The following is a 24,486-nucleotide window of genomic DNA, read 5'->3' as shown; positions in this document are numbered from 1 at the left end:
TGGGTTAAGGATCCATCGTTGCCACAAGCCACAGTGTAGGTCATGATGTGGCTCAGATCCGGTGTTGCTGTAGCTGTGGCATAGGCCAGCAGCTATGGCTCTGCTTTGACCCCTAGCCTGGGAACTTCCGTATGCTACAAATGCAGCCCTAAAAAAAAAAAAAAAAAAAGACCAAAAAACTAAAAGGCAGAGTATTTAATGGGAAACAATTGGGGAGCATCTAATTGGGTTGATTACCAAGGAAAATATCTCTGAGGAGTTAAAATTTATGTCAAGAGGGGAGATATAAGAAGGAGTCCAAAAAAGGCTGACCTAATCAAGGAAGAAAGTATGTATAAAGACATTAGAACAAGAAAAATGTTGGCATGTTAGAGAAATTAAGTTGATCATTAAGCGCTGAACAGCAGGATTTGGAAATCACCTTAGCTTTTTTAGTAGAAAGAATATGGATTACAGGCTCATAAAGAGATCTAAAGAAAGAAACAACCCTGAGAACCAAGCTATAGAATTGGGCCGGAAAGATACTTATATGTATCAGGAAACATGTAAGAAACTTCCCCAGAAAAACCAGACCGTTCCTTGACATTCCTTGTGTCAGGACAGCAATGTTGTCTAATTCTCCTTCCAGTCTTATGCAGTTTAACTGGTAGAAACTAAACTCTAGCCAAGACCTGTGTGGGAGTAAATCTGGGACCTCAGAGTTTGTAGCTCTCTAGCCCCTGGCACAGATGCTGAGCCAGACCACACAACTTCTACAAAAGATGACAAGAGCATGTACATCCAGGCAGAAAACACATTCTGCTGAGGTTTTATAAGCTATGACCAGAGGTTGGAATTCTAAGACCAATGGGAAGCCCTTGGAGGCTTTTAAGTAGGAGCCATCAGTTCTCAGAAATGTTTATTTTGGTTGCAGTTTGGGGAATGGATAAGAGATTGGGTGTGGCATCAGAAAGACAAATTGAAGGTGATTATGCCAGTCTAGGCAAGAAGCGACTGTGCCTTGGAAGATTGTAGGGACAGAAATGGTGGATGAATTTAAGGTACATTTTGGATAGAAGGAAGAAGGATTGATTGGTTGGAGGTGAGAAGTAAGAGAACAAGAGTGACCCAGGTCTGGATGTAAGCAGTTGGCTGCTCTGAGGTGCCATTTGTGGCTGAGAGTCCTATTTCCTACATGGGAGTCATCACTTTTCTTTGGGGTTCCATAATACATTGCTCCTGTGCTCTGGCCTTCCTTTTATGACTGTTGCATTACAGTTGGGTGAAGTTCTTGTCTGCTTCTTTTTCTTAGCTGTAAGCTCTTTTTTTTTTTTTTTTTCTTTATAGAGTCGCATCTGCATCCTATGGAAGTTCCCAGGCTAGTGGTCAAATTGGAGCTACAGCTGCAGGCCTACACCACAGCCACAGCAATGCCAGGTCCGAGTCACATCTTTGACCTATGCCCCAGCTTGCAGCAACACTGGATCTTTAACCCACTGAGTGAGGCCAGGGATTGAACCCACATCCTTGTGGATACTAGTCAAGTTCTTAACCCATTGATCTACAATGGGAACTCCAGTTGGAAACTCTTCAAGAAGAGAGACTTCTTGTCATATTTTTAAAAAATTTACTTTTATATTCCCCTAGAGTGCCTAGCACAGTACCTATGTCAGCAAAGTTTTAAAATAGAATTAAATGTTCCAACCTAAGACAATGTGGTTTTATTGTAAACATAAGGAGTGATCACTTTAGAAACTTCTGGAAACTTCAAATTGAGAATTCATCAGAGTGCAACATGATCAAATTTAAAAGCTTGGGTCACACTGTTTTGAACATATCTCAAGATGAAAATGGTACTAGCCAGCCCTCACATAAAACACAAAATTTCTCCCTAAATTAGGCAAAGCAATTTAGCAAACTTAGCATTTTGTTTTCTGAACCTATGTATCTAATGAAATGGGAAGAAATAATTATGTTTCCCTCCAACAGTGAGGGAAAAAAGTATAACCAGCAAACAATAATTGATTTCTTTTGTTTCTGAGATTTTCATGCACAAAGATACTTAGAAAGATTCTGTACATATACTCAGAAAGAAATCGTTTTTCCAATTTTATCAAAACTAAAGAGTCTTAAGGGAAATGTTACATACTGCAGGCTATTTTGAATAAGACAAAACTGATTATAATAAAATATTTTGATGTTTTAACTTGAGGGGAGAAGTGTTCTCTCTACTTTATCCTCTGGGAATTTTTGATCATTAGAAGATTTCATATAGTAGATTAATTAACAGAGAAGTATTCCCACCATAAACATAAGAGGCTGACATTTTGTTGCAGAGAAGTGAGTTTGCTTATTTGCCCTGGGCTCTTTGGTGAGAGCATCAGAGATGCTTTAGGGGTTATTTATTAGCAAAACTCTGCGGTATCAGCAGGCTATGGCTTTGAACTTTGTTCATGAAAATAATATCCTTGTATGATTAGATCCTACCAGCTAACGGTAAGAAAACAAGCCAGGGTGCAAATGGACCAGAGAAGGAAAGGGGGTGAGAGATAACATGAGACCCACCATCTCAGTCTAAAGTTTAATGGTTTTATGGATGGCTAGGCTCTATTAACTATGAATTGGATATAGACTATGGATTTGGAGTTTCACTGCACTCTTTTGTCTACTGTCAGATTCTGTTGGCCATGTCTTGTTGGGATGTAATTGTAAACCTTAAAGCGTGTCCCAGGCATATAAAAGTGTACGTGGGCCCAATGGTGGTTGGAGACTGGGAGTGAGCATGCAAAAACAATTGTACCCCAAAAAGTAGTTGGCTCCACTCTCAATACTTAGCATCCTGTTGTGTTCTATATTTTTTCACCTCTATCGTCAGTCGCAACGGACACATCTTCTGCCTGCAAGAGCCATTTTCAGCTCGTAGGTCTGGCTCCATTTGGATCTGTATTATGACAATGAAGAATAATCCCTGATTGCAAAATCATTTTTTCTCTCCCAGAAAAATTAAAAATAGAAATCATATTATATGTATCACACTTCATTTGGCACTTGAAAAATATATATGTTCAGGTCACCAACTTATTTGAATGATGCCTTTTGATATAAATTGTATAAAACAATATTTTAACATTTTAGAAAGATTTATGTGGAAATGTAGATTGTTTTTCTTCGTCATTTTATCCTCTGACAGCTTTATAGAAGTTTGAGGATAATGTAGGCAAGAATACACCCACTCCCATCACATTTTAAAACAATACTAGGAACTTGGGGCCAAGAATTCTAAATCTGGGCAGCTGTGTTTTTCCTCAAGCTACCTAGATAATTACTTAGTATCAAGCATGTTTTTAATAGAAAGGCCCTTAAAAATCTGTTCCTAATCCTTTAGTTTTATCAGAACCGGTTTGTTGAAAAGCTGGTCTGCACAGCACTGTACTAGATAAAATAAGAAAATAGGAAAGAAGTGCATGATATATCCTCACCATGATTATGCAATGGACTTGGATTTTCAAGATAAGAACAAGTGCTCTAAGTGCCTCATGTGAAACATGGCAAGCGAAGTGCTGAGAGAAAAGCAGTTCTCTTAAGTTGATATGACTTCCACTTTATCCAACTTTAAAATCAACACATTCCATTAGTAGTTATATTCTTAGTCCTCTTACCCATCAATTTTTTTCTTAATGCACCTGCTTGGTGGAGTACTTTACAAGAAATGAGAGATGGCTCTGGATCCACTATTAAACTTCAAGACCACAAAAACAATTACTGATGGGTTTTTTTTTTTCCTCTTTAAGTCTTCTTTGTCTGCTTAATACCTTGAGTTGCATTTTAATAATTCTTTCTTGAGCTTTAAGTGGCTGTGCCTATGCCAAATTACTTGTTACACTAAAATAAGGAAAAGAAGACTTAAAGCTTTTTTACGTTATTGAACTTGCATCAATTTATACAGTTATTTTTAAAAGAGTGGAACTTGAACATCAGTGGAATACACTTGGAATGAAAACAAACTAAAAAACTTCCATAGTGTGGATCTAAGTCTCCTTTCATCAGAAGTCCAATTTATATTAATTATTATTGCTGAAAAAAATTCCACTTATGTTGATACTCCTTATGTATCTTAAAATTCCCTTTGACAAAAGCTGTTTAAGAAGAAGAGCTACTTATAATGGCTAATCTTTTCTCCCTAAAACGAAAGTAACCTATAGTAAAATGTATTCAGTGCAGCATGGGGTCAGCTGAAGGTGAAATCCCGCACATGCTTAGGATAACAAGGATTTTGGTGAAATCACAATGTGACCATGATTCTTTTCCAAGTTCACAGCACAAATGTCTATGGCCTCCTCCCATGTTTCCACTTACAATATAAGAATCAGTAAGCGTGAAGAAATTTCAATTGCTTTACTGTCTTATTGGGTATACTTTTTATATAATCAAATGCACAGATTCATTGATATAAATCTGTTCCCTGGTATAACCCTCACCCTAGTCAAGATATAGGATCTTTCCATCACCCTGGAAAGTTCATTCATGCCCCTTCCAGTCAATCCCCTCCCCACTCAGAAGCAACCACTGATACGCTTTTTGTCACTGTAGATGAGTCTTGCCTTTTCTAGAATGTGATATAGATGGAATCCTACTATGTACTCTTTTGTACCTTGTGTTCTTTTGTGCAACACAGGGATCTGTGGTTCATCCCTCTTGTTTTCATATCAAATAATTTCTTTTTATTGCTGAATAGTATCCTATTTTATGAACATACCACAGACTGTTCATTTATCTGGCGATAGCTGTTTGGATTGCTTCCCAGTGGTGCTTTTATGTACGAAACTGCTCTAAACATGTGTGCATCGCTTTCTTTGTGGACATATTTTGATTTTCCTTGGTAAATACTTAAAATAGAACTGTTATATTCAAGGAGAGGAGTATATTTAAGTTCATAGACCACAGTCAATCTTTTTTCCAAAGAGATGGTATAATTTTATAGCCCGTAGACAGTAAACATCTGCCCCATATTCTTACCAAAAAAATGAAATTATTATTCTTTTAAAGTTTAGCCTTTGCTAAGGGGATGTGATGGGATTTATCATTGTGGTTAATACCTTCTTTCTATGGAAGCAGGAACTTTAGTGTAGAAATGTTAACTTGTTCAGTTTCACACCACGAACAAGTGGCAGGACCAACACTTCCAGTGTGCTCTTAGCTGTTATGCACATTCTCACGAGTAGAATTTCTGGACCTGAGGGATATGGCACATATGAGCCTCAGATGGTCATTGACAGAAAGCCTGGATTTGCTGGGAGAAAACCAGCATGCTATGAATTATCAGGGAAATCCCACGAAAAGGTGTCACTAAGGCCAGAGCAATGCTCTCTTGGTAGACGCGAACAGAAATCAGCATGTGGCTAGCATCGCCCTTTCTCCCAATTGCAGTTTGGACTCACTGGGAAATGCTTAAGCTTGGCCAAAAAAAAAAAAAAAAGAAAGCCTTAAAGTGTTTTCTGAACTTTTTTAATATTCGAAAAGAATCTGAAAGAGAACAAAATGTATGAAGAACACACACACACATATATACATATAATTGAATTACTTTGTTCTATGGCAGAAATTATCAAAACATTATAAATCAATTATATTTCAATAAAACTTAAAAAAACTGTTTTGATCCCCCACTGCTATAAAGTCTGCATGCATTAATAACAATGTCTCAAAGATACTTATCTCAACGTTTCAATTTTTGTGCACTTAGAATCAGAACATTGCTTTTGAAAAAAAAAAAAGCCAAAAACCCAAAACCTTTATGAAAGTTTATAATCCCCTGACAACAATAGAACCCACAAAATTAAACAGTTCTTGGTTTTTGTATTTTGGGAAAGCTGTCAAGTTCATGCAGTTTTAGTAAGTAAGTGTAATCACGTTTTATTTTGTTTTTCTTTTTCTTTATTTTTTAATTGGAGTATAGTTGATTTACAATGTTGTATTTGTTTCAGGTGTACCCAGAAAAGTGACTCAGATAGATATTCTTTTTCAGATTCCTTTCCATTATAGATTATTACAAGATATTGTTATAGTTCCCTATGCTATGTAGTAGTTACTTGTTGTTTATCTATTTTATATATAGTAGTGTGTATTAATCTCTAACTCCTGATTTATCCCTCCCTCCATTCCTCTGTCCTCTTTGGTACCATAAGTTCATTTTCTATATCCATGAATTTCTTTTTGTTTTGTGGATAAATTCATTTGTAGCATTTTTTAAGATTCAGCATATATGTACTATCATGTGATATTTGTCTTTCACTATTTCACTTAGTATAATCTCTAGGTCCATCCATGTTGCTACAAATGACATTATTTCATTCTTTTTTATGGTTGAGTAATAGTCCATTATATATATATTGGCAGGTTTGGCTTCTGATCCTTTCATTCTCTTACAGCTTTTCCTGGACTTTATATACCACATCTTCTTTATCCACTTATCTCTTGATGGATATTCAGGTTGCTTCCATGTCTTGGCTGTTGTGAATAGTGCTGCAATGAACATAGGGATGCAAGAATTAGTGTTTTCTCTGGATATATGCCCAGGGGTGAGATTGCTGGATCATATGGTAACTCAATTTTTCATTTTTTAAGGTATATTCAAGTTCTGACACAGAACTTTGATAACTTAAGTTTCTTTCTTAGTTTTTCTTTTACATGGTGTTAAGAAACACATTGATGAAGAGACAATAATGAAATAAGCTGCCTTCCGTAACCAGTACCTGACATGGCTAAGGGCATATATGCTAGGGCCAGTGACACCAGAACCTAGTTGCAGAGAATTGATGAGAAATCCCTGGTCATTGGTGAATATTCTGGTGGGAGAACTAGACCAGGGATTTAGACGAATTGGGTTCAGGTCCACAGCCTGTTTCTCCCTGTGCCCCTTAGTTTCCTGGACAATTTGTCTCCTCTCTTTGGGTGAGTGTGCTCTCATTTATAACATAATATGGCAGTAATGAATACTCTCCTAAGTTTCCAATCCTCTAAATTTTTTTGTACTTGCTTATCAAGGCCAATAACTCATGGAGACCTAAGGCAAGTTGAAAGAGGACATGCCTATTTGGGAGAAACATAGAGTTAAAGGCGACAGAACCAGCATTTCATTAATTTGACTAATTTTTGTGCCTAATAAATGCCTTGAGTAGTTATCACAAGCTGTAACAGAGAATTTGAAGACATCACCATTTCCTATGGAGCTTAGTGAGGAATGCAGCGAACTGCTAGGCAGGAAATTGAGATACGGATGGGGAAAGCCATGACTGTTGCTAACATATGCAGGAGGGGTTGACAGCTAATATTAGGGGGATCTCCAAAGGGTTCCTGGAAAAATAGCTCTCTTAGCTGAGAGATAAGTACTACCCAGATGTGGAGAAGGAATGATGTTAAAGACAAAGATGACATGATGCTTGAGCCCTGGAGATAAGAATGATTTTCGGAGTTCCCGTTGTGGCTCAGTGGTTAACAAATCCTACTAGGAACCATGAGGTTGCAGGTTCGATCCCTTCTCTTGCTCAGTGGGTTAAGGATCTGGCATTGCCATGAGCTGTTGTGTAGGCTGCAGACGCGACTCGAATCCCGCGTTGCTGTGGCTCTGGCATAGGCTGGTGGCTACAGCTCCGATTCAACCCCTAGCCTGGGAACCTCCGTATGCCTCAGGAACGGCCCTAGAAGAGGCAAAAAGACACAAAAAAAAAAAAAAAAAAAAAAAAAAAAAGATTTATTTTCAAGGATATGAGAGAAGTTCATCATGACTAGTGAAACTGAATCTGCTCATGCCTATAGAGGTCTGGGTGTGGTGAAAGCTGAGTCGAGGAAGGTAAGCAGGGACCAGATCCTTTAGGACCTTATAAGCCACGTCAAAGTCATTGGATTTTGTCCCCCAAAATATTGAGCAAATGAATATATCGTAAGGTATAAATTGATAACAGATTTGCATATTAGAATGGATCGGGTGTGTTGTCATGGAAGATGACACAGACATCATGTACAGGGCTATTTCCGTTGTGTAGGTGAGAAATAACGGTACTCTGAACTTGGCTCTCAAAATAGATAGAGATAACAACTTGTCAAGATCCTTGCGAACCCGAGTAGAGGTGCCTGGCAGGAATTTATGCAGCAGAACATCTCTCTTATGCTCACAGCTGTCTCTGTAGCCTGAATGGGGACAGTTGGGGAATCAGTGTCGGGTAACCCGAGCGAAGGGTCAGCTTGGAGGCAGTGGAGCTGGTTCCACGGCAAATCCTGTCATCGGTACCCAGCTTGGATCGAGTCTTCTGTTCATCACAAACATAAAATGGGTGATAAAGACACAGATTGTAGAAATGTTGCCAAATTCACACAGGTGGGCTCTGAATGGCTTACTTTTCACAGGAAAGGAAGAAGCAGGGTCAGGACAAAAAAAAAAAAAAAAAAAAAACGAGACACCCTAAGACTTGTACAGATGTGAGACAAGAGTGCCAAGAAAAATAAGTAAGTCCAGCACATTCTTGGAGGAACTTAGGCTTAAGCCTCAGTGATAATTGGCAGGTTTGGCTTCTGATTCTTTCATTCTCTTACAGCTTTTCCTGGACTTTAAGATGTTTTGTCTTGTGTTCCATACCCTTGCCTGGTGATGAGAGGCTATGGCACACTTGGGAGGCAGGAGCGGCTTGCAAAAGTGTGGATAGGAAGAGAGAGGCTCATTAGATCTGTGCTCTGCATGAAATACTTCAATATCTGCTTCTTCCCATTGAGAAGAGAGAAAGTACGTCCAACTAACAGAGCATACATGACATTGTAGACTAATTCATAGCACCTTACCTAACCACAGCTCTGCATAAAAAACTGAATATTCAGTGAAGAGAAAATCTTTGAAAATGAGTGTGTTTTTTCATTAAATACTTTGTGAGTCATATAAAACTATAATTTACAAGCAAAGAAATTGGGAAGACTCTGGCGATCAATGTAGTTGCCTACATGGAAATACAGTTTAGGTTTTCCAGGAGGACCAAGGGACAGTGAAAACACATGGGCAAAAATATTTAATAGCACATCTCCCCTATAAAGAGAGATGGCTGGAATTCTGTTAGACACAGGACGTGGAGTACTTGGGTACAAAGTCTTTCTGCGAAGATGACTAAGTATTTAATGAGAAAGAAATTTATAGCTTCTTACTTTGTAGCAGCCCTTGGCGGGCAGTGGGGTCACATGATGGCCTCATAAATTTGCTTGGGTCTCTCTGTCTGCACACCACTGAAGAAGCAGAGTGGATGAGTGATGTGTGGTAAGCAAGAGTTCTGTCTCATTTTCTCATGGGTTAGATTTCTGCAAACATTGTAATATGCTTCACATCTGCTATGACTTTTTTTTTTCCCCTCTTAATCCAGAAATTATTGCAGAAATTGTGTTCATGCCGAAATGGTATGTGAATGTGTGCGTATGTGTGTGTGTGTGTGTGTGTTTACCTTTGGGTGACTGTGAAAAATTGAGTATGTGTGTCTATGTTTTTTACAAACAGGGGTTTGGGGAGGCTGTGAGCTGAATACATGGCGTAAATATATGAACTTTGGACTGCAGTTTCTAACAGCTGTGGCTTTAAAACTGCAATTCTAGAACCTATTCTATTTGGAGAAGAGTTGACTGCTGTTATTTCTGAAGCTATTACAATGTTCCAGAGAGAAAAAAGCCAAAAGCATTTGAGTGTCTGAGATTCCCTGGGCTCACATATATGTGTATGTGTATATACTTATTTCTACAAGAGAGAGAAATAGGCACAAATATATAGAGCATGGGAAGATATATAGTTTTGGTTTTTTTATCATATGACACATTAATTAGCATTAAGATTTATGTGCTTCAAGTGAGTAGACCCATTTACAAGACTTTTGGTTTTCCATTGAAGAATATAAGATTACATAGTTAACAAAAACAGCATATACATATAATGTGTTGTTCTACCTTAAACTTCCAGTCAGCAATTATAAAGTTACTTTGAAATTTCTGCGGTTACTTTCTCAAAAGTCTGCTTTATACGTTGCCAGCATTACTTTATCAAATACCCTGAGAATATTGTCATCTAAACTTTTTGCTTTAGGAAGAGATTTAAATGGGTTGGACGGTGTGTTGTGACCTTTGCTTCCTTTGGGTTAAGCCAAGAGTTGCGTATAGCGCTTACCTCAGCTGAACCCACCCCAGTTCACTGCTTTGTTTCCATTGTTTCATTTATGTGTGCGCTGAGTCCTCCTTGACATAGGACAGTGGAACTTATGCTCTCATTCTTGTTGCATGTGAAGCAATTGAGGCTAAGCAGTTCTCCCAAGAGTATGCTCTAGGATGGAACCAAGCTAGGAAGAGAACTGCAAGCATTTAATGTATCTGAAACTTCGGATCTCATCCAGTAAGGTCTGCAACTGAAAAGTGGGGGACCTCAGTCTGCAGAAGAAAGTTTCCTCTGATGCCCAGAGGTCTGGGCTGTAGTCTCATCACTTGAAATGGGTGTCTTTTCACCTCCATAAGCATCTGTGGAGAAGGCAAGTGAGGTTGGAGACATGGTGAGAAAACTAGCCAGCTGTTGTGGAGTTTTGCTTTCAAGGCCAGTATTAATGGGCTTAACGTCCCTGCACTTTCCAGAGCATCTGGCTCTGAGGACCCTCGGGACACTCAGCCTCTAATGCACATGCTCTTTGCGCGTCTCTGAGGCAGTTTCCTGTGAGAGCCCTGCCCTGCTCTCCCTGTATCAACATTATCTTAAAGGATTCACATTTTTTCTAATTGTGGAAGAAATAAGGTGGATATGATATGCATTTTAATACAGGAAAAAAAATTCTATCAGTCACATATACCCTCCAGTCTCCCTTTGAAAATATATGAGATCTATTTTTTATACAAGTGAGATCACATCGCATGTAATGTTTTACAATCTTGGTATGCTAGTGAATATTTTCTGCTCTAATTTCCTCTTAATTTATTTTATTTTTTGTACATTTACCATTTTAATTACCTAGACTAATAAAATGTTATGTACTATTATTAATACCATTATAGATTAGTCTACTTATTTTACCTGTCAAGTCTGCGTATTTTTTTCATCAAATAATGTTTTAAAAATTGTTTTACTTGGTGTTGCCTGCCTATCTCTTTACCTCACCATGTAGAGCATTATATTATATATAATTATATAATAATTACTTACTATATATAATTATATGTAGTTATATGTTATATGTTGATACATAACATAATGTATATTATATATTTAATATATATACATGATAGTCTAAATATTATTTATACATATAAAATTATGTTTATAAGGTAGTCATATAATTCCTACTTTATAGCATTTAGAATTCGTTTTAACTTATTTCATCTCTTGCCTCCATTATGCTTTAATCCTTAGCCTCTTCAAAATTGCTCTTTACTTACAGCATGAGTTTACATGTATATCAATGTCTGCTTTTTACCCTTAAAACAATATTTCACTATTTATCTACTTATTGTCTACCTATCTATCTATACTTCTAAGTCATATTTCTTCTCTTGACTGACTTAATTGCAGGCAAGTACCGAAGGGGCCAGGCTCAACTTCAAAGCATGTCACTCTTCCAGTTAGTTTCATGACAGCTGTTCTAGATATTCATTGTTTGCCTTTTCCTCAGGCTCACAAAATTATAGCCTGGGAAAAAAAATAAGAGATTACATTCAAAGTATAAAGTTGGGTTTAGATTTGAATAGAACAATTCTAATCACCAAGCCACTGTGAGAAGAGCTGGAATTTCTGGTCTAAGGAATGTGTTGTTGGTGGTGGTTGTCATTGTTGTTGTAAAGGCTAGTGGTGTTCCAGACTATAAGACTCAGCTATGCAATGTTATAAAGGACCAAAAAATTAGCTCAGTGATAAAATATTTGTTAAGCAACTACTATATACTAGGTACCTACTTATAACTAGAAAGACAGGGAGTATCTAAGCCCAATGTTAAATGCTCAGAGGCTAAAAATACTTTAATGGGGTTACAGATGTATTTTTGTTCCCAGTTTGCACCAGCAAGCAATTTACTGGACATTTGCACTAATCAGGGAATATGCTTTCAGAAGAGCATCCGATTTCTTTCCATGAACATTTGAAATATACAAGCTGATGATTTCAAACAGCTAGAGGCTTTACCAGTTGCTGTGCAAATTTGAAGGCAATTAAACTACTAATTAACATTTGGCCCAACATGAATATTTTAAATTGATAACATTTTTGCTCAAGTTGCTATCTCAAATTTCCCTCTTCAAAATTTTCTTCTTCAAAACTTAACTAAATTAAAACTTCAAAGAGGAGCTTTAAATTTAAAAAATTCAGTTAGTATTTAAAATGTTAAGACCAAAGAGAAAAAACTAAATCTTGAACATGATTTTAGAAAATGAAAGGCAGAGAATCTTCTTAGATTTTACATATACTTTCCTTACCTCAGTTCCCTCAGATGTCATATGTGATAGAAGAGGTCCACGGCAGTCTTGGAACTGCAATTCAGAGCTTGTGTCTTTAGGTGAGGTCGGCCAAGCCTTTGAACTTTTGTTTCCACGTCTTAGAAGAATCAGAAATTGTCCTGCTCTGATTGAAAAGAATTTTGAGGAGTTCCCATCATGGCTCAGTGGCTAACGAATCCAACTAGGAACCATGAGGTTGCAGGTTCCATGCCTGGCCTTGCTCAATGGGTTAAGGATCTGGCATTGCCGTGAGCTTGTGGTGTAGATGCGGCTCGGATTCCGTGTGGCTGTGGCTGTGGTGCAGGCCGGCAGCTACAGCTCCGATTAGACCCCTAGCCTAGGAACCTCCATATGCCGTGGGAGTGGCCCTAGAACAGGCAAAAAAAAAAGGAAAAAGAAAAAAGAATTTTGAGAACGAATGAGTATAAAACATTTAACAAATTGAACAGTGATAAACACACCTTAGATATTATTGAGGCACTCATTTTAATATATATATGTATATATTTCTTTCCCCCCGCCCTTTTTTGGCCACTCTGCAGCGCATGGAATTCCTAGGCCAGGGATTGGATCCAAGCTGCAGTTGTGACCTACACCACAGCCGTGGCAACGCCAGATCCTTTAACCCACTGCCCTGGGCCAGGGATCAAACCTGCTTCCTGGTGCTGCAGAGACACAAATGATCCCGTTGTGGCACAGTGGGAACTACTTAATATTGTTTTTCACAGCAGATGGATGACTCTTGAGTCTTTCAGGAAGTAGCTCAGAAAGCCAAATACCCTTATTAATTGCTCTTTTCTTTAGGAAGTTCTTCATCATGACTCTATACAAATTAGAAATCCATCAGTTTTAGAAATGGCAATTGCTCTAATAGATACCTTTGTTCATCTTCTTTCCTTAAAAATGTCATACTTGATAAAAAATGATATAAAATATTGCTTCTTTCACATACAACCCAAAGACCACACCTGTATACAATTGTATGTTTATTAAAGGATTCGTTTGTCGTAGCTTCACTACAAGATAGTATACAAAGACTTAATTTCAACTGCATGCGATGCAGTATGTTGAAGAAAAATCAATTTATTTAGTCTTTTTGTCCCTACTGAATTACACAGTTTAAAAGCTTATCGTTAAAACTTTCTACTGAATGTCATCAGGTATAAGCCAAGTCAAGTGATAAATACCCAATCTCCACCACCTGCTTTCTGCCTTGTACAGTTTCTCACATGATCTGCTACCTGTGTAATAGTTACATGGAGCATTAGGCTGGGGTGTCTGAATTTCGGGCAGATGGAAAATGAAACCTCCAGATCTCCTTCAGTCATTCATGCAAGCTAGGATATACAACACTACACTACATTTGAATTTTATTTGGTCCAGCAGTGGAGAGAAGAAAGATGATGTTACCGAAAGAGCATCTGAGCATGAACCTGAGGTCAGGCCTGAGTCTCTTGGGAGCCCTTATGAAACAGCATCAATAGAAACATGGATGCCAAAGAGCAAGCTTAACATTCAGGGTAAATCAACTGAAAATTCTGAAAATTTGACAGGTGATTTAGCAGCAGCCAATAATATTAGTGATGCGGCTGGTGCTTGTTGCAGCCCAGCTTGTGAAGCAGCACTGGAGGATGTTGTAAGTGGTCACTCTGAGACGTGGGGAAGAATCCTGCATCCCCAACCTTACAGAGTGCAGTCCCAACTTACATGGCCTTCCCCTGAGGTGAAAATTGGGTTAGAATATCCAACCTGTTTCATTTTCATGAAGCAATACAATAGCTTATGGTACATTGGTAAAAGCCAGATGAGATATTTGGCTTGTGCTTATGGGCACAACATTGTAAATCATGTATACTTAAATTTAAAAAATAATAATTGAAAAAAAGCAATTTTTTTTTTTTTTTTTTGCCTTTTTAGGCCTGAACCCTTGGCATATGGACGTTCCCAGGCTAGCAGTCGAATCAGAGCTGTAGCTGCTGGCCTACACTACAGCCACAGCAACACACATCTGAGCCACATCTGTGACCTACATCACAGCTCACAGCAACGTGGGATATCCAACCCACTGAGCAAGGCCAAGGATCGAACCTGCATCGTCATGGATGCTAGTCAGATTCATTTCCACTGAGCCATGATGGGAACTCCGAAAAACAATTTTTTAATTTAAAAAATATTTTAAAAAATACGCTTAACATGGTGGAGTTCTTTTTGGACGGGGAGTGAGAACTCATTGAGAGTAAAATATATCCTGTCAACCTCGTGCTTATTCTACACTGTTGTGCACTCATTGACTTTGTGATTACCCATACCACTTCAATAATTTTTAACTTAGAATTCATTTATAAAGTATTGTGTCCCCCCACCCTGCCCTTCTTTCCCTGTAGGGCAGAGATGTCAAGCATAGTTAAATGCAATACTAGATTCAAGAAAATACCACATACTTTAAGTCCTGACCTTGTGTCCTTGGGAGACATAGTCTGGGGAAAAGATTACTAATTTAAAAAATAATTAATGCACCCGCATGTTCATTGCAGCACTATTCACAATAGCCAGGACATGGAAAGAACCCCAATGTCCATTGACAGATGATTGGATTAGGAAGATGTGGTATATATACACAATGGAATATTACTCGGCCATAAAAAAGAATGACCTAATGCCATTTGCAGCAACATGGATGGAACTAGAGACTCTCATACTGAGTGAAATGAATCAGAAAGACAAAGACAAATACTGTATGATATCACTTATAACTGGAATCTAATATCCAGCACAAAAGAACATCTCCACAGAAAAGAAAATCATGGACTTGGAGAATAGAGTTGTGGCTGCTGGATGGGAGAGGGAGGGAGTGGGAGGGATCGGGAGCTTGGGGTTATCAAATACAGCTTAGAATAGATTTACAAGGAGATCCTGTGAAGTAGCATTGAGAACTATGTCTAGATACTCATATTGCAACAGAACAAAGGGTGGGGGGAAAAATGTATACATGTAAGAATAACTTGACCCCCATGCTGTGCAGCGGGAAAAAATAAAAGAAAAAAAAACTAAAAAAAATTATAGTAACATGACTAGTACCCAAATAGGAATATGGTCAAGGTGTTATAAGCATAAAGAAAAGGAATCATGGATTTCTCTGGTGACATTTGTACTGAGCCTTGGCTGAAGGGTGCACACAAAGCTAGGAGAGAGCATATCTCTTAGGACACTAGGATAGTTTGACAGGATTAAAATGTGGCCTGTGGGCCATGAGCTGGAGTTGCAGTTCAGAAGCTTTCAAGGGCTAGACTGGCATATTCTACAGAGAAGTTTAGACTTTGCTCTTCAAGGCTTTTAGCAAAGGAGCGATTATCTTCTCATCTTAGGAGGATTTCTTTGGCTTGAGATACCTAATAACTACCATCCTATTTGCATGTTTTAGTTTATAAGGCTCACCCTCCCCCAAGAGCAGCCTGAAACTTCTGACATCCACCTCTGCACCAGTCTAAGAGATGGGGTAACCTGTGCTTCTTTCTCATCTTTCCAGCTGACAGGAGTCAGCCTTTGGTCCTGCTTCCTCAGAGTAAACCAGAAACAGAGCCAGAATTTTCACAGCTTATTTCTTTTTTTTAAAGTAACTGCTTTATTGAGATATAATCTGCATACCATACAACTCACCTATTTCAAATGTACAGTTCAGTGGTTTTTGCTGTGCATAGAGTTGTGCACCATCACCGCAATCAATTTTAGAAGTCCCCGAAGAAAGCACATACCCATTAGTAGTAAATCTCCATTACCCCAGACCTCTTCTCCCCTGGCAACCACTAAGATACTTCCTGTCTCTGTAGATTTGTTTATGCTGGATAATTCATAAAGATGGGATTATGTAGGAGTTCCCATCGTGGTGCAGAGGAAACAAATCTGACTAATATCCATGAGGACGAGGATTTGATCCCTGGCCTCACTTAGTGGTTAAGGATCCAGTGTTGCCATGAGCTGTAGTGTAGGTTGCAGATGCGGCTCAGATCTGGCATTGCTGTGGCTGTGGCATGGGCAGCTCAGTCCCTAGCCTGGGAACCTCCATATGCCACTGGTGTGGCTTTAAAGAGATCAAAAAAAAAAAGATGGGATTATATAATACCTGTTATTTTGTGACTGATTTCTTTTACCTAATATAATGATTTCAAGGGTTGATTTATAATGTGACATGTATCGTGATTTCATTCCTCTTTAGGGCAGAGTAATTATCCATCACAGGAATCTATCACATTTTATTTTTTTCTGTTGTCAGTTAATGTATGTTTGAATTCTTTCACTTCGAGGGGTGTTATGAATTATGCTGCCCTGTGCATTTTTATCTGAATTTTTGTGTAGACACACATTTTCCCTTCTCTTAGCTCAGTGTGGCATTGAAACTGACAGAACTAACAGTCCGAACCGAGCCAGAACACAGACTGGGACTTGAACCCATGGGCTGGGACTCAAACCCAGCCTTAACCCAGATTGGGACTTGAACCCATGGTTTTAAATTAGAATCACTCACCCTATGTCTGGACTCACTGAGGTTCAGTGAGTCCTTCTCTGCGCAGAAGGAATTCAGTGAGAGACAAAGTGATGGGCAAGAAATAGATTTATTAAGATAGGATGCTTGTGAGCGATGCAAGCAGGCAGGCCGGCAAAGATTCTCTGCTTCAAGGATCCACTCCTCAAGTTTTATCATCCAAGAGGAGTGGGGGTGGGAAAAGACCACCTCTTCCTTTCTGGGAGGAGTAGCTCCTCCTTGGTATTTGGTAGGGTGTGTATTCAAATCAGCAAAGGGCAGTCCTCAAACTCCTGCCCTTGCTCTGAATCTGAATGCAGGCCTCATCACATCCCCCCCCAAGGACCTAAGGCAATTCTCACACCTCCACTCATCAAGCAAACCTGCCCTGTTCTGAAGGCTTTTTTGAGCAATTTGTTTACTTACAGTGATCTCCCAAACTCCTCTAAGTTTCTCTCTTTATCTGTGGTCCCTTACTGGGACTTCTACAACTACCTGTGCCTACTCCATCCCTATCAGGTGGAGGGGCATAGTTTTATCCAGGGTAGTAAGATTGAGCTTCCCTGCGAAGATGATACAGGTTTGAAGGCAGGGAGTGGAGGATTTTTGTGATTATCTGGGCAAGAGTGTTCTGAGTAGGTGGCACAGCATACAAAGTTTCTGAGGTTTGATCATGCTTGGCGTTCTTAAAGAACAGCGGGAAGGCCATTGCAGTGTAATTGTTTATAGAGGGAATAAATGGGAAGATAATAAAAGGTAAACTTAGATGGTGGAAGACTGGACCAAATAGGGCCTTCTGGCCGTTGCAAGGACATACGTCTCCATCAGCTTAATTTTTTTTTTCTATAGATGTAAAATTCATGTAACATGATGAATTATTTTAAAGTGTACAATCTAAAGGGTTTTTTATATATTCAAAGTATTATGCAACCATTACAGCTATCAAATTTTAGAAAATTTTGGAGTTCCCTGATAACTCAGCAGGTTGAGGATCTGCCATTGTCACAGCTGTGGCTCTGTTCACTGCTGCTGTGGTGAGGTTTTGATCCCTGGCCCAGGAACTTCTGCGTGCCACAAGCATGGAAGGAAAAAAAAAAAAATTGGAATATTTCCATCGCTACCTAGAGATACTTTTAGCTCCTAATTCCACTTTTCCCCCTTTCCCTGGCACCTCTAATCTGCTTTCTGTATCTATGGATTTGGCAGTTCTGGTAAATGGAATCCTATAGTGTTTGGTCTTTTGTGACTAATTTCTTTCACTTGGCATAATGCTTTTAGGATTCATCCATATTGTAAATGTTGTCATTACTTTATATGCCCAAGTAGTATTCCATTATGTTGCCATTTGTGTATCCATTCATTAGCTGATAGATTTTTGGGTTGTTTCCATCTTCAGTCATTATGAACATAATGGTGCTGTGAGCATTCATTTACAAGTTTGTGCATAACAATATATTTTTAGTTATTTTGTGTATATGCTTAGAAGTGGAATTGCTGAATCACATGTTACTCTGTGTGTAAATTTTTGAGAAACTACCAATCTTTTCTATAGCTGCTGCACCATTTTATATTCCTACCAGTAATGTATGAGGATTCTCACATCCTTGCTAATGCTTGTTATTTTCTGGTTTTTTTAATTTAAATTTTTATCATTATTATAGCCATTCTAGTGGGTATGAAGTGATGTCTCATTGTGGTTTTGATCTGCCTTTCTCTAATGACTCATATTGGCATCTGCATCTTATTAGGAGACATGTTATTCAAATCATTTGTCTCTCTTTTAATTGGGCTTTTTTTTTTCTTTTTATTGTTGAGTTGTAGGTGTTCTTTATCTGAACACTAGACCTTTCACAGATAATTGATTTGGCAATAATTTCTCCCATTCTGTGGATTGTCTTTGTCACTTTTCGATAGTGTCTTTGACACAAAGGAGTTTTTTTCTTATTTTGATGAAGTCCAACTTACCTATTTTTTGATCCTTGTGCCTTTAATATCATTTTTAAGAAACCATTGTTTAATCCAAGATCATAAATATTTACAGCTCTGTTTCCTTTTAGGAGCTCTTATATTTATGCCATTGATCCATTTTGAGTGGCATACGGTATGAGAGAGAAGCCCAACTATATATTCTTTTGCATGTGGATATATATCTATTTGTTCCAGGACTCTTTGTTGAAGAGACTGTGATTTCCCCTTGGAATAATCATACCATCCTTGTCAAAATTACATGTCCATAGATGCATGGGTTTCTTTCTCAGTTTTATTTCATTGATCTATATATCTGTCTATCCTTATTCCACACTAATTTGATTACTAGAGCTTTTCAGTATATTTTCAAATCAGAAGATGTGAGTACTCCTACATATTTCTTCTTTTTCAATATTGAAAAACATTTCCATATGAACTGTTATTCAGCTTGACAATTTCTACCTAAAAAAAAAAAACCATTGAGAATTTGATAGATTTTGTACTTTGTGAAATATAACCATCTTAGCAATATTAAGTCTTCCAAGCTATGAATTATGAATTAAAAAGTCTTTCCATATTTAGGTATCCTAAAATTTCCTTCAGGAGTTCTCTTTGTGGCTCAGCAGATTAAGAATCTGACATAGTGTCTGTGAGGATGTGGGTTCGAACCCTGGCCTCACTCAGTGAGTTAAGGATCTGGTGTTTCCACAAGCTGTGGTGTAGGTCATTGATGCAGCTTGGATCTGGTGTTGATGTGGCTGTGGCATAGGCCAGCAGCTGCAGCTCTGATTTGATCTGTAGCCCAGAAACTTCCATATGCCACAGGTGCGACCATTAAAAAAGAAAAAATTCCTTCAACAATATTTTATAGTTGTTGGTGTAGAAGTCTCACACTTCATTGGTTATATTTATTCCTGAGTATTTTATTATTTTCATGTCGTAAATAAAATTTTTTTTTTAATTTTGCTTTCAAATGCTCATTGCTGGTGTATACAAACACAACCGAACCGACTTTTGTCCATTGACCTTGTATTCTGCAACTTTGCTTAACTTGCTTATTAGATCTAAAATTTTTGTAGATTCTTTGGGGTGTTCTATATATAAGATCATGTCATCTGAAAAGAGAGATAGTTTTATTTCTTCCTTTACAAACTAAATACTTTTTATTTCTTTTTCTTGCCTAGTACTCCTGACAAGAACTTTCAGTACAGCCTTGAGTATTAGGAAAGAGAGAGATATCTTCGTTTTGCCCCGGATCTAAGGGAAAAAGCTTTCAGCTGGACATTGTCTTTTATTTGGGGTGAAATAGGGAGCCATTGTGGTAGTTTGAGAAGAATGATGTTTTCTAACTCCTATTTTTAAAAGATACCTTTGTCATTTTTGTGTTTTAAATGATTATAATGTCTAAAAGTAAGGCTACAAACCTTAGGAACTATGTTAAGCTGGTATTAAAATCTAACATGGTTCATTAAATTTAAATAATATAGTAATATTACTACATAAAAAATTCATACATATGCCTGTATTCTAAATACTATAAAATTAGTTCAAAATTAAATATATACTCTGTCCTAGTCATACACATTTTTGTAGCAATAATGTTTATGTAGAAATAAACAAATTACTGCTATAAGTTTCTGTAATGTCCTGTTGATATTATGTATTTTTTTACACTTAGCTCTTAATGATAAAGATATATTTCACTTGGTGACAACAATAAACCCTAAAAAAATCTTGGTGTTGATAATGACTTTCATAATTGCTAGCTATATGATTCAAGCAAATGATTTTTTTATATATATATATATTTTTTAGGGCCACACCTGTGGCATATGGAAGCTCCCAGGCTGGGGGTCAAATTGGAGCTACAGCTGCCAGCCTACACCAGAGCCACAGCAACACAGGGTCCAAGCCACGTCTGTGACCTGTAGCACATCTTACGGCAATGCCGGATCCTTTAACCCACTGAGTGAGGCCAGGGATCGAACTAGTCGCGTTTGTTACTCCTAAGCCATGAAGGGAACTCTGCAAGTGATGTTTTATCAATAAGCTGGTTTTCTCTTTTTTTGGTAAAATAAGAATTCTAATGTCTCACAGTATTTTCCTGAGGAAACAAAGAAAGAAGGGTCTACAAAATGAATTTGAAAACCACAAAGGACCAAACAAATGTAGGGCATTACTATTATCTTGCATCTTTTAAGGTTTCTTTAGCACACATTGGTTTAATTTTATAATTAGGTTTACATTTGAGAAAGTGCACTGTTATGCCAGAGAGCTGATTCCTGTAGCAAGAATGACATTTGGAATAAGGGCCTATAAAACTAGACAGCTAGGTTTTTGGACCAACTAGAGAGAAATTTTCATCATCAAAATTTAAAGTAGCCAAAAATAATGAGACATAAAAGTAGTTGAAGAAGTAGTCTTTTATCTCATTTTGAGTGATGCATTATCTGTCATTTGGGGTAGATTGTATAACATATATCTTGCAAAATCAGCTGTAGACTTCTTTGGCATTTACCATTCATTTGCTTGTTTCAGTGATATTCACATCAGAATTCATAAATCATCATAGCTGGTGACACCTTTTCCCTTAGCATCTCAGAAATCTTAACAGGATATATCCTTCAATAGAAATGGAGCATCTGTGATGATGGGACCTTCAAAGATCGAAAGAGACGAATTCCATCCAAATTCTATGGGTTGGTTCATCATATTGGTCCATCTGGACTGACTGATAAAAATATCCTTTAAGAGGAGAAGCTCATAAAAGTTCCTTCCCTATAAAAATCTGTCATTTCGAAGGGCAAATAAGACACAGCCCTCTGGCTTTTCTCTCTGGCTTCTTTTCTTTCTAGTTCTCTCTTATCTGGCAAAAACAGAATTAGTAAGCAAGTACAAATAAATTTCTACCTCATTAACATCTGTTCAACTTAAGTTAATTAAACTTCCAGTCTGAGGAAACATTGATCAATTCAGATTGACAAGTGAGGCAGACAGGAGACTTTTACTGGCTTGGGAATTGTGTTTTGAAGGTTAGGTCACCATGGAATTTTTCTAAAGTGAGAAGTAAAAACAAATGACTACTGATATTATGGCAGTACAAAGCTAAACGTGCATATATCACATGCTGAATGAAAATAAAATACATTATTTTTTTCAGTGTCTAAGCACATTCTTCAAGACTTCTCCCAACACTTTGAATTATCTGGTGCACTTAAAATATCTAAGTGAATTTATTTGGGGTTTCAATTTTGGTTAAAAAAAAAAAAAAAAAGCATTAAGCATTGGATTTCTACGAAGCTTGGGTCTAAGCAGTGATATTACCGTGGATGAGTTTCTGAGAAAAGATGAACCAGATATACAGCTTAACTCTGTGAATCAATCAGCCCAATCCTTGGTCACTTTTTTTCCCGGCTGACCTGGAAACTATTTGATTTGATTTTATTGTTTTTTTCTTTTTAAGGCATATGACACTTCCCAGATTAGGAGTTGAATTGGAGCCACAGCTGCATGCCTAGGCCACAGCCACAACAATACCAGATCCGAGCCACCTCTGCTACCTGCACCATAGCTTGTGGTAGTGCCGGATCCTTAACCGACTGAGTGAGGTCAGGGATGGAACCCACATCCTCATAGATACTATGTTGGGTTCTTAACCTGCTGAGCTACAACAGGAACTCCTGACCCGTAAAATTTTTAAAGTTTAAAAATTTTACTTTTTCTAAAAACACCCTCCATGAGAGGTGGCTTACAGGAGAAAATTAAAATCTCAAAGAGATGGAGTCCCCTATGCTTAGTGAGTTAAGGATCCAGAGTTGTCACTGTTGTGGCTCAGGTCACTGCTGTGGTGCCCGTTCCAACCCTGGCCCCCGAAACTTCCATATGCTACGGGCATGGACGGGGAAAAAAGAAAAAAAAAAAAAAAAAAAAAAACACTCAAAGGGAGAAATGCGTACAGACATGTGTTAGTTAATTATTTATAGTCTTACTTTATTTTTGAGGGGGTCAGGAGTAGGCACACTGAACAAAGAAGGAGGAGGCAGAGGAGCTTGAGCTGAGCCCTGTGCTTCCTGCCTGTTTGTCCCAGAGAGATCTGAGGCATGAGACCCACAGATCAGACCCACAGGCACCTTCCCGTCCTCTTCTTCTGGTCTCCCCTCCTCTGGGAGATGAGGGGCTGTCCAAGAGTTAAGCCATTATGCTAAAAATAACCTGACAGGGTTGCCACCTTGTCTGCCTGCCAGGGCTTAAGCCATGTCCTCACATACCCCAGAGCAGTTTCTTCTCACCCAGCTTGCCTCCCCGCTTTGCCTCCTCTCCCCGCCCTGTGAGCTGGCTGTCGGGAACTGGCTGTGATCTCGACTGCTTGGCAGCAGCCTTCCAAGTGCCAGGCGACAGTGCAGTATCTGCCTTAACACTCCTGGTCCACCCAGACTCTCGCCTGCACACATGCAGCCCTGGACTGCTCGGGTTCTCGGCCTGGCTTCCTCCGGAGCAAGAGAAGTCTGCCAGGAAGGACATGAGCAAAGCCATCACATGTTACACAGGGCTTTTCCGTTTCTATAGAAACTTCTTCAAAGAACCCCGTGTTGATTTAAAACAAGTTTGCAGAAAACAGAATCCATAAATAAGAAAATATTCTCTACCAAGAAAATTAATTTTTTTAAAACTGTTCTATAAAACAAAGTGGCTTACCCAGAGTAGTGGCTTTTCCTTTTAATTTTTATAGTTGGCTTTGTGTTAAAAGGAATAGAAATAGTGATAATTAAAAACAACTGTACCGGGATAGAAAAGTAGGTGATTGGGAAGTCGAGGGAGATGAAAAGTTACTCTTTGCTCAGTGTCATTTTGTACTTTGTGAATTTGGAGCAATGCATATGCCTTAAATACTTAATAAAAGTTAATGAAATTTTTAAAAAATAAAATTAGAAAATAAAAACAGCTATACAAATATTCTAAACAAAATAACTCTGAGGCTTAAGACATTTTAAAATTATTTTATCTAAATTAATAATGAAATTTCAGAACCTCTATTCATATCAAATTGCTTCTAATACAGTGCTCTCATTTTTTTGGTCCCCATTTTTGTCTTTTCTGGGGCTGCACCCGCAGCATGTGGAGGTTCCCAGGCTAGGGGTCAAATCGGAGCTGTAGCCGCCGGCCACAGCCACAGCAACTCAGGATCTGAGCCACGTCTGCGACCTACACCACAGCTCACGGCAATGCCAGATCCTTAATCCACTGAGCGAGGCCAGGGATCAAAAGTGTAACCTCATGGTTCCTAGTTGGATTCATTTCCACTGTGCCAGAGAGGAACTCCCTGTAGTGCTCTGATTTGACGTGACTTATGAAATAAGATCCTGAAGGGTGAAATGGAATAGAAATGCCATCATAATTTGAGAGGTCAGGTCGCATGAGACTAGATTTCTGTTCTTTTGTAGCTATAAAAATATTTAGCATTCTTCGAGCTCAGAATTTCCTTACAGACTAACCATCAGAAAATAAAAATTTATTTTTAATTAATTACCAGATAG

General features: G+C 38.2%; 1 protein-coding gene across 5 annotated transcripts in view; it reads left to right on the top strand.

Annotated features, from left to right (window-relative positions):
* Positions 1-24,486, top strand: part of ZNF385D (zinc finger protein 385D) — a 978,174-nt gene that overhangs the window by 919,733 nt on the left and 33,955 nt on the right. The window contains exon 1 of one of the 5 annotated variants that reach the window (XM_084987221.1): positions 9,182-9,274. The exons of the other annotated variants lie outside the window; for them this stretch is intronic. Coding sequence (XP_084843347.1) covers positions 9,268-9,274 — 7 coding nt within the window. The 5' untranslated portion in view covers positions 9,182-9,267. Of the gene's footprint in view, positions 1-9,181; positions 9,275-24,486 lie in introns of those variants that run through there. 5 annotated transcript variants of the gene reach the window in all.

This window comes from Sus scrofa, chromosome 13 (genome assembly GCF_054392235.1).
Source record: "Sus scrofa isolate SSC_HxYL_T2T_F1_AM1 chromosome 13, Sscrofa_HxYL_maternal_Yorkshire_Landrace_v2.0, whole genome shotgun sequence".
Lineage (NCBI taxonomy): Eukaryota > Metazoa > Chordata > Mammalia > Artiodactyla > Suidae > Sus > Sus scrofa.
This window is presented reverse-complemented; position numbering and strand designations above follow the sequence as displayed.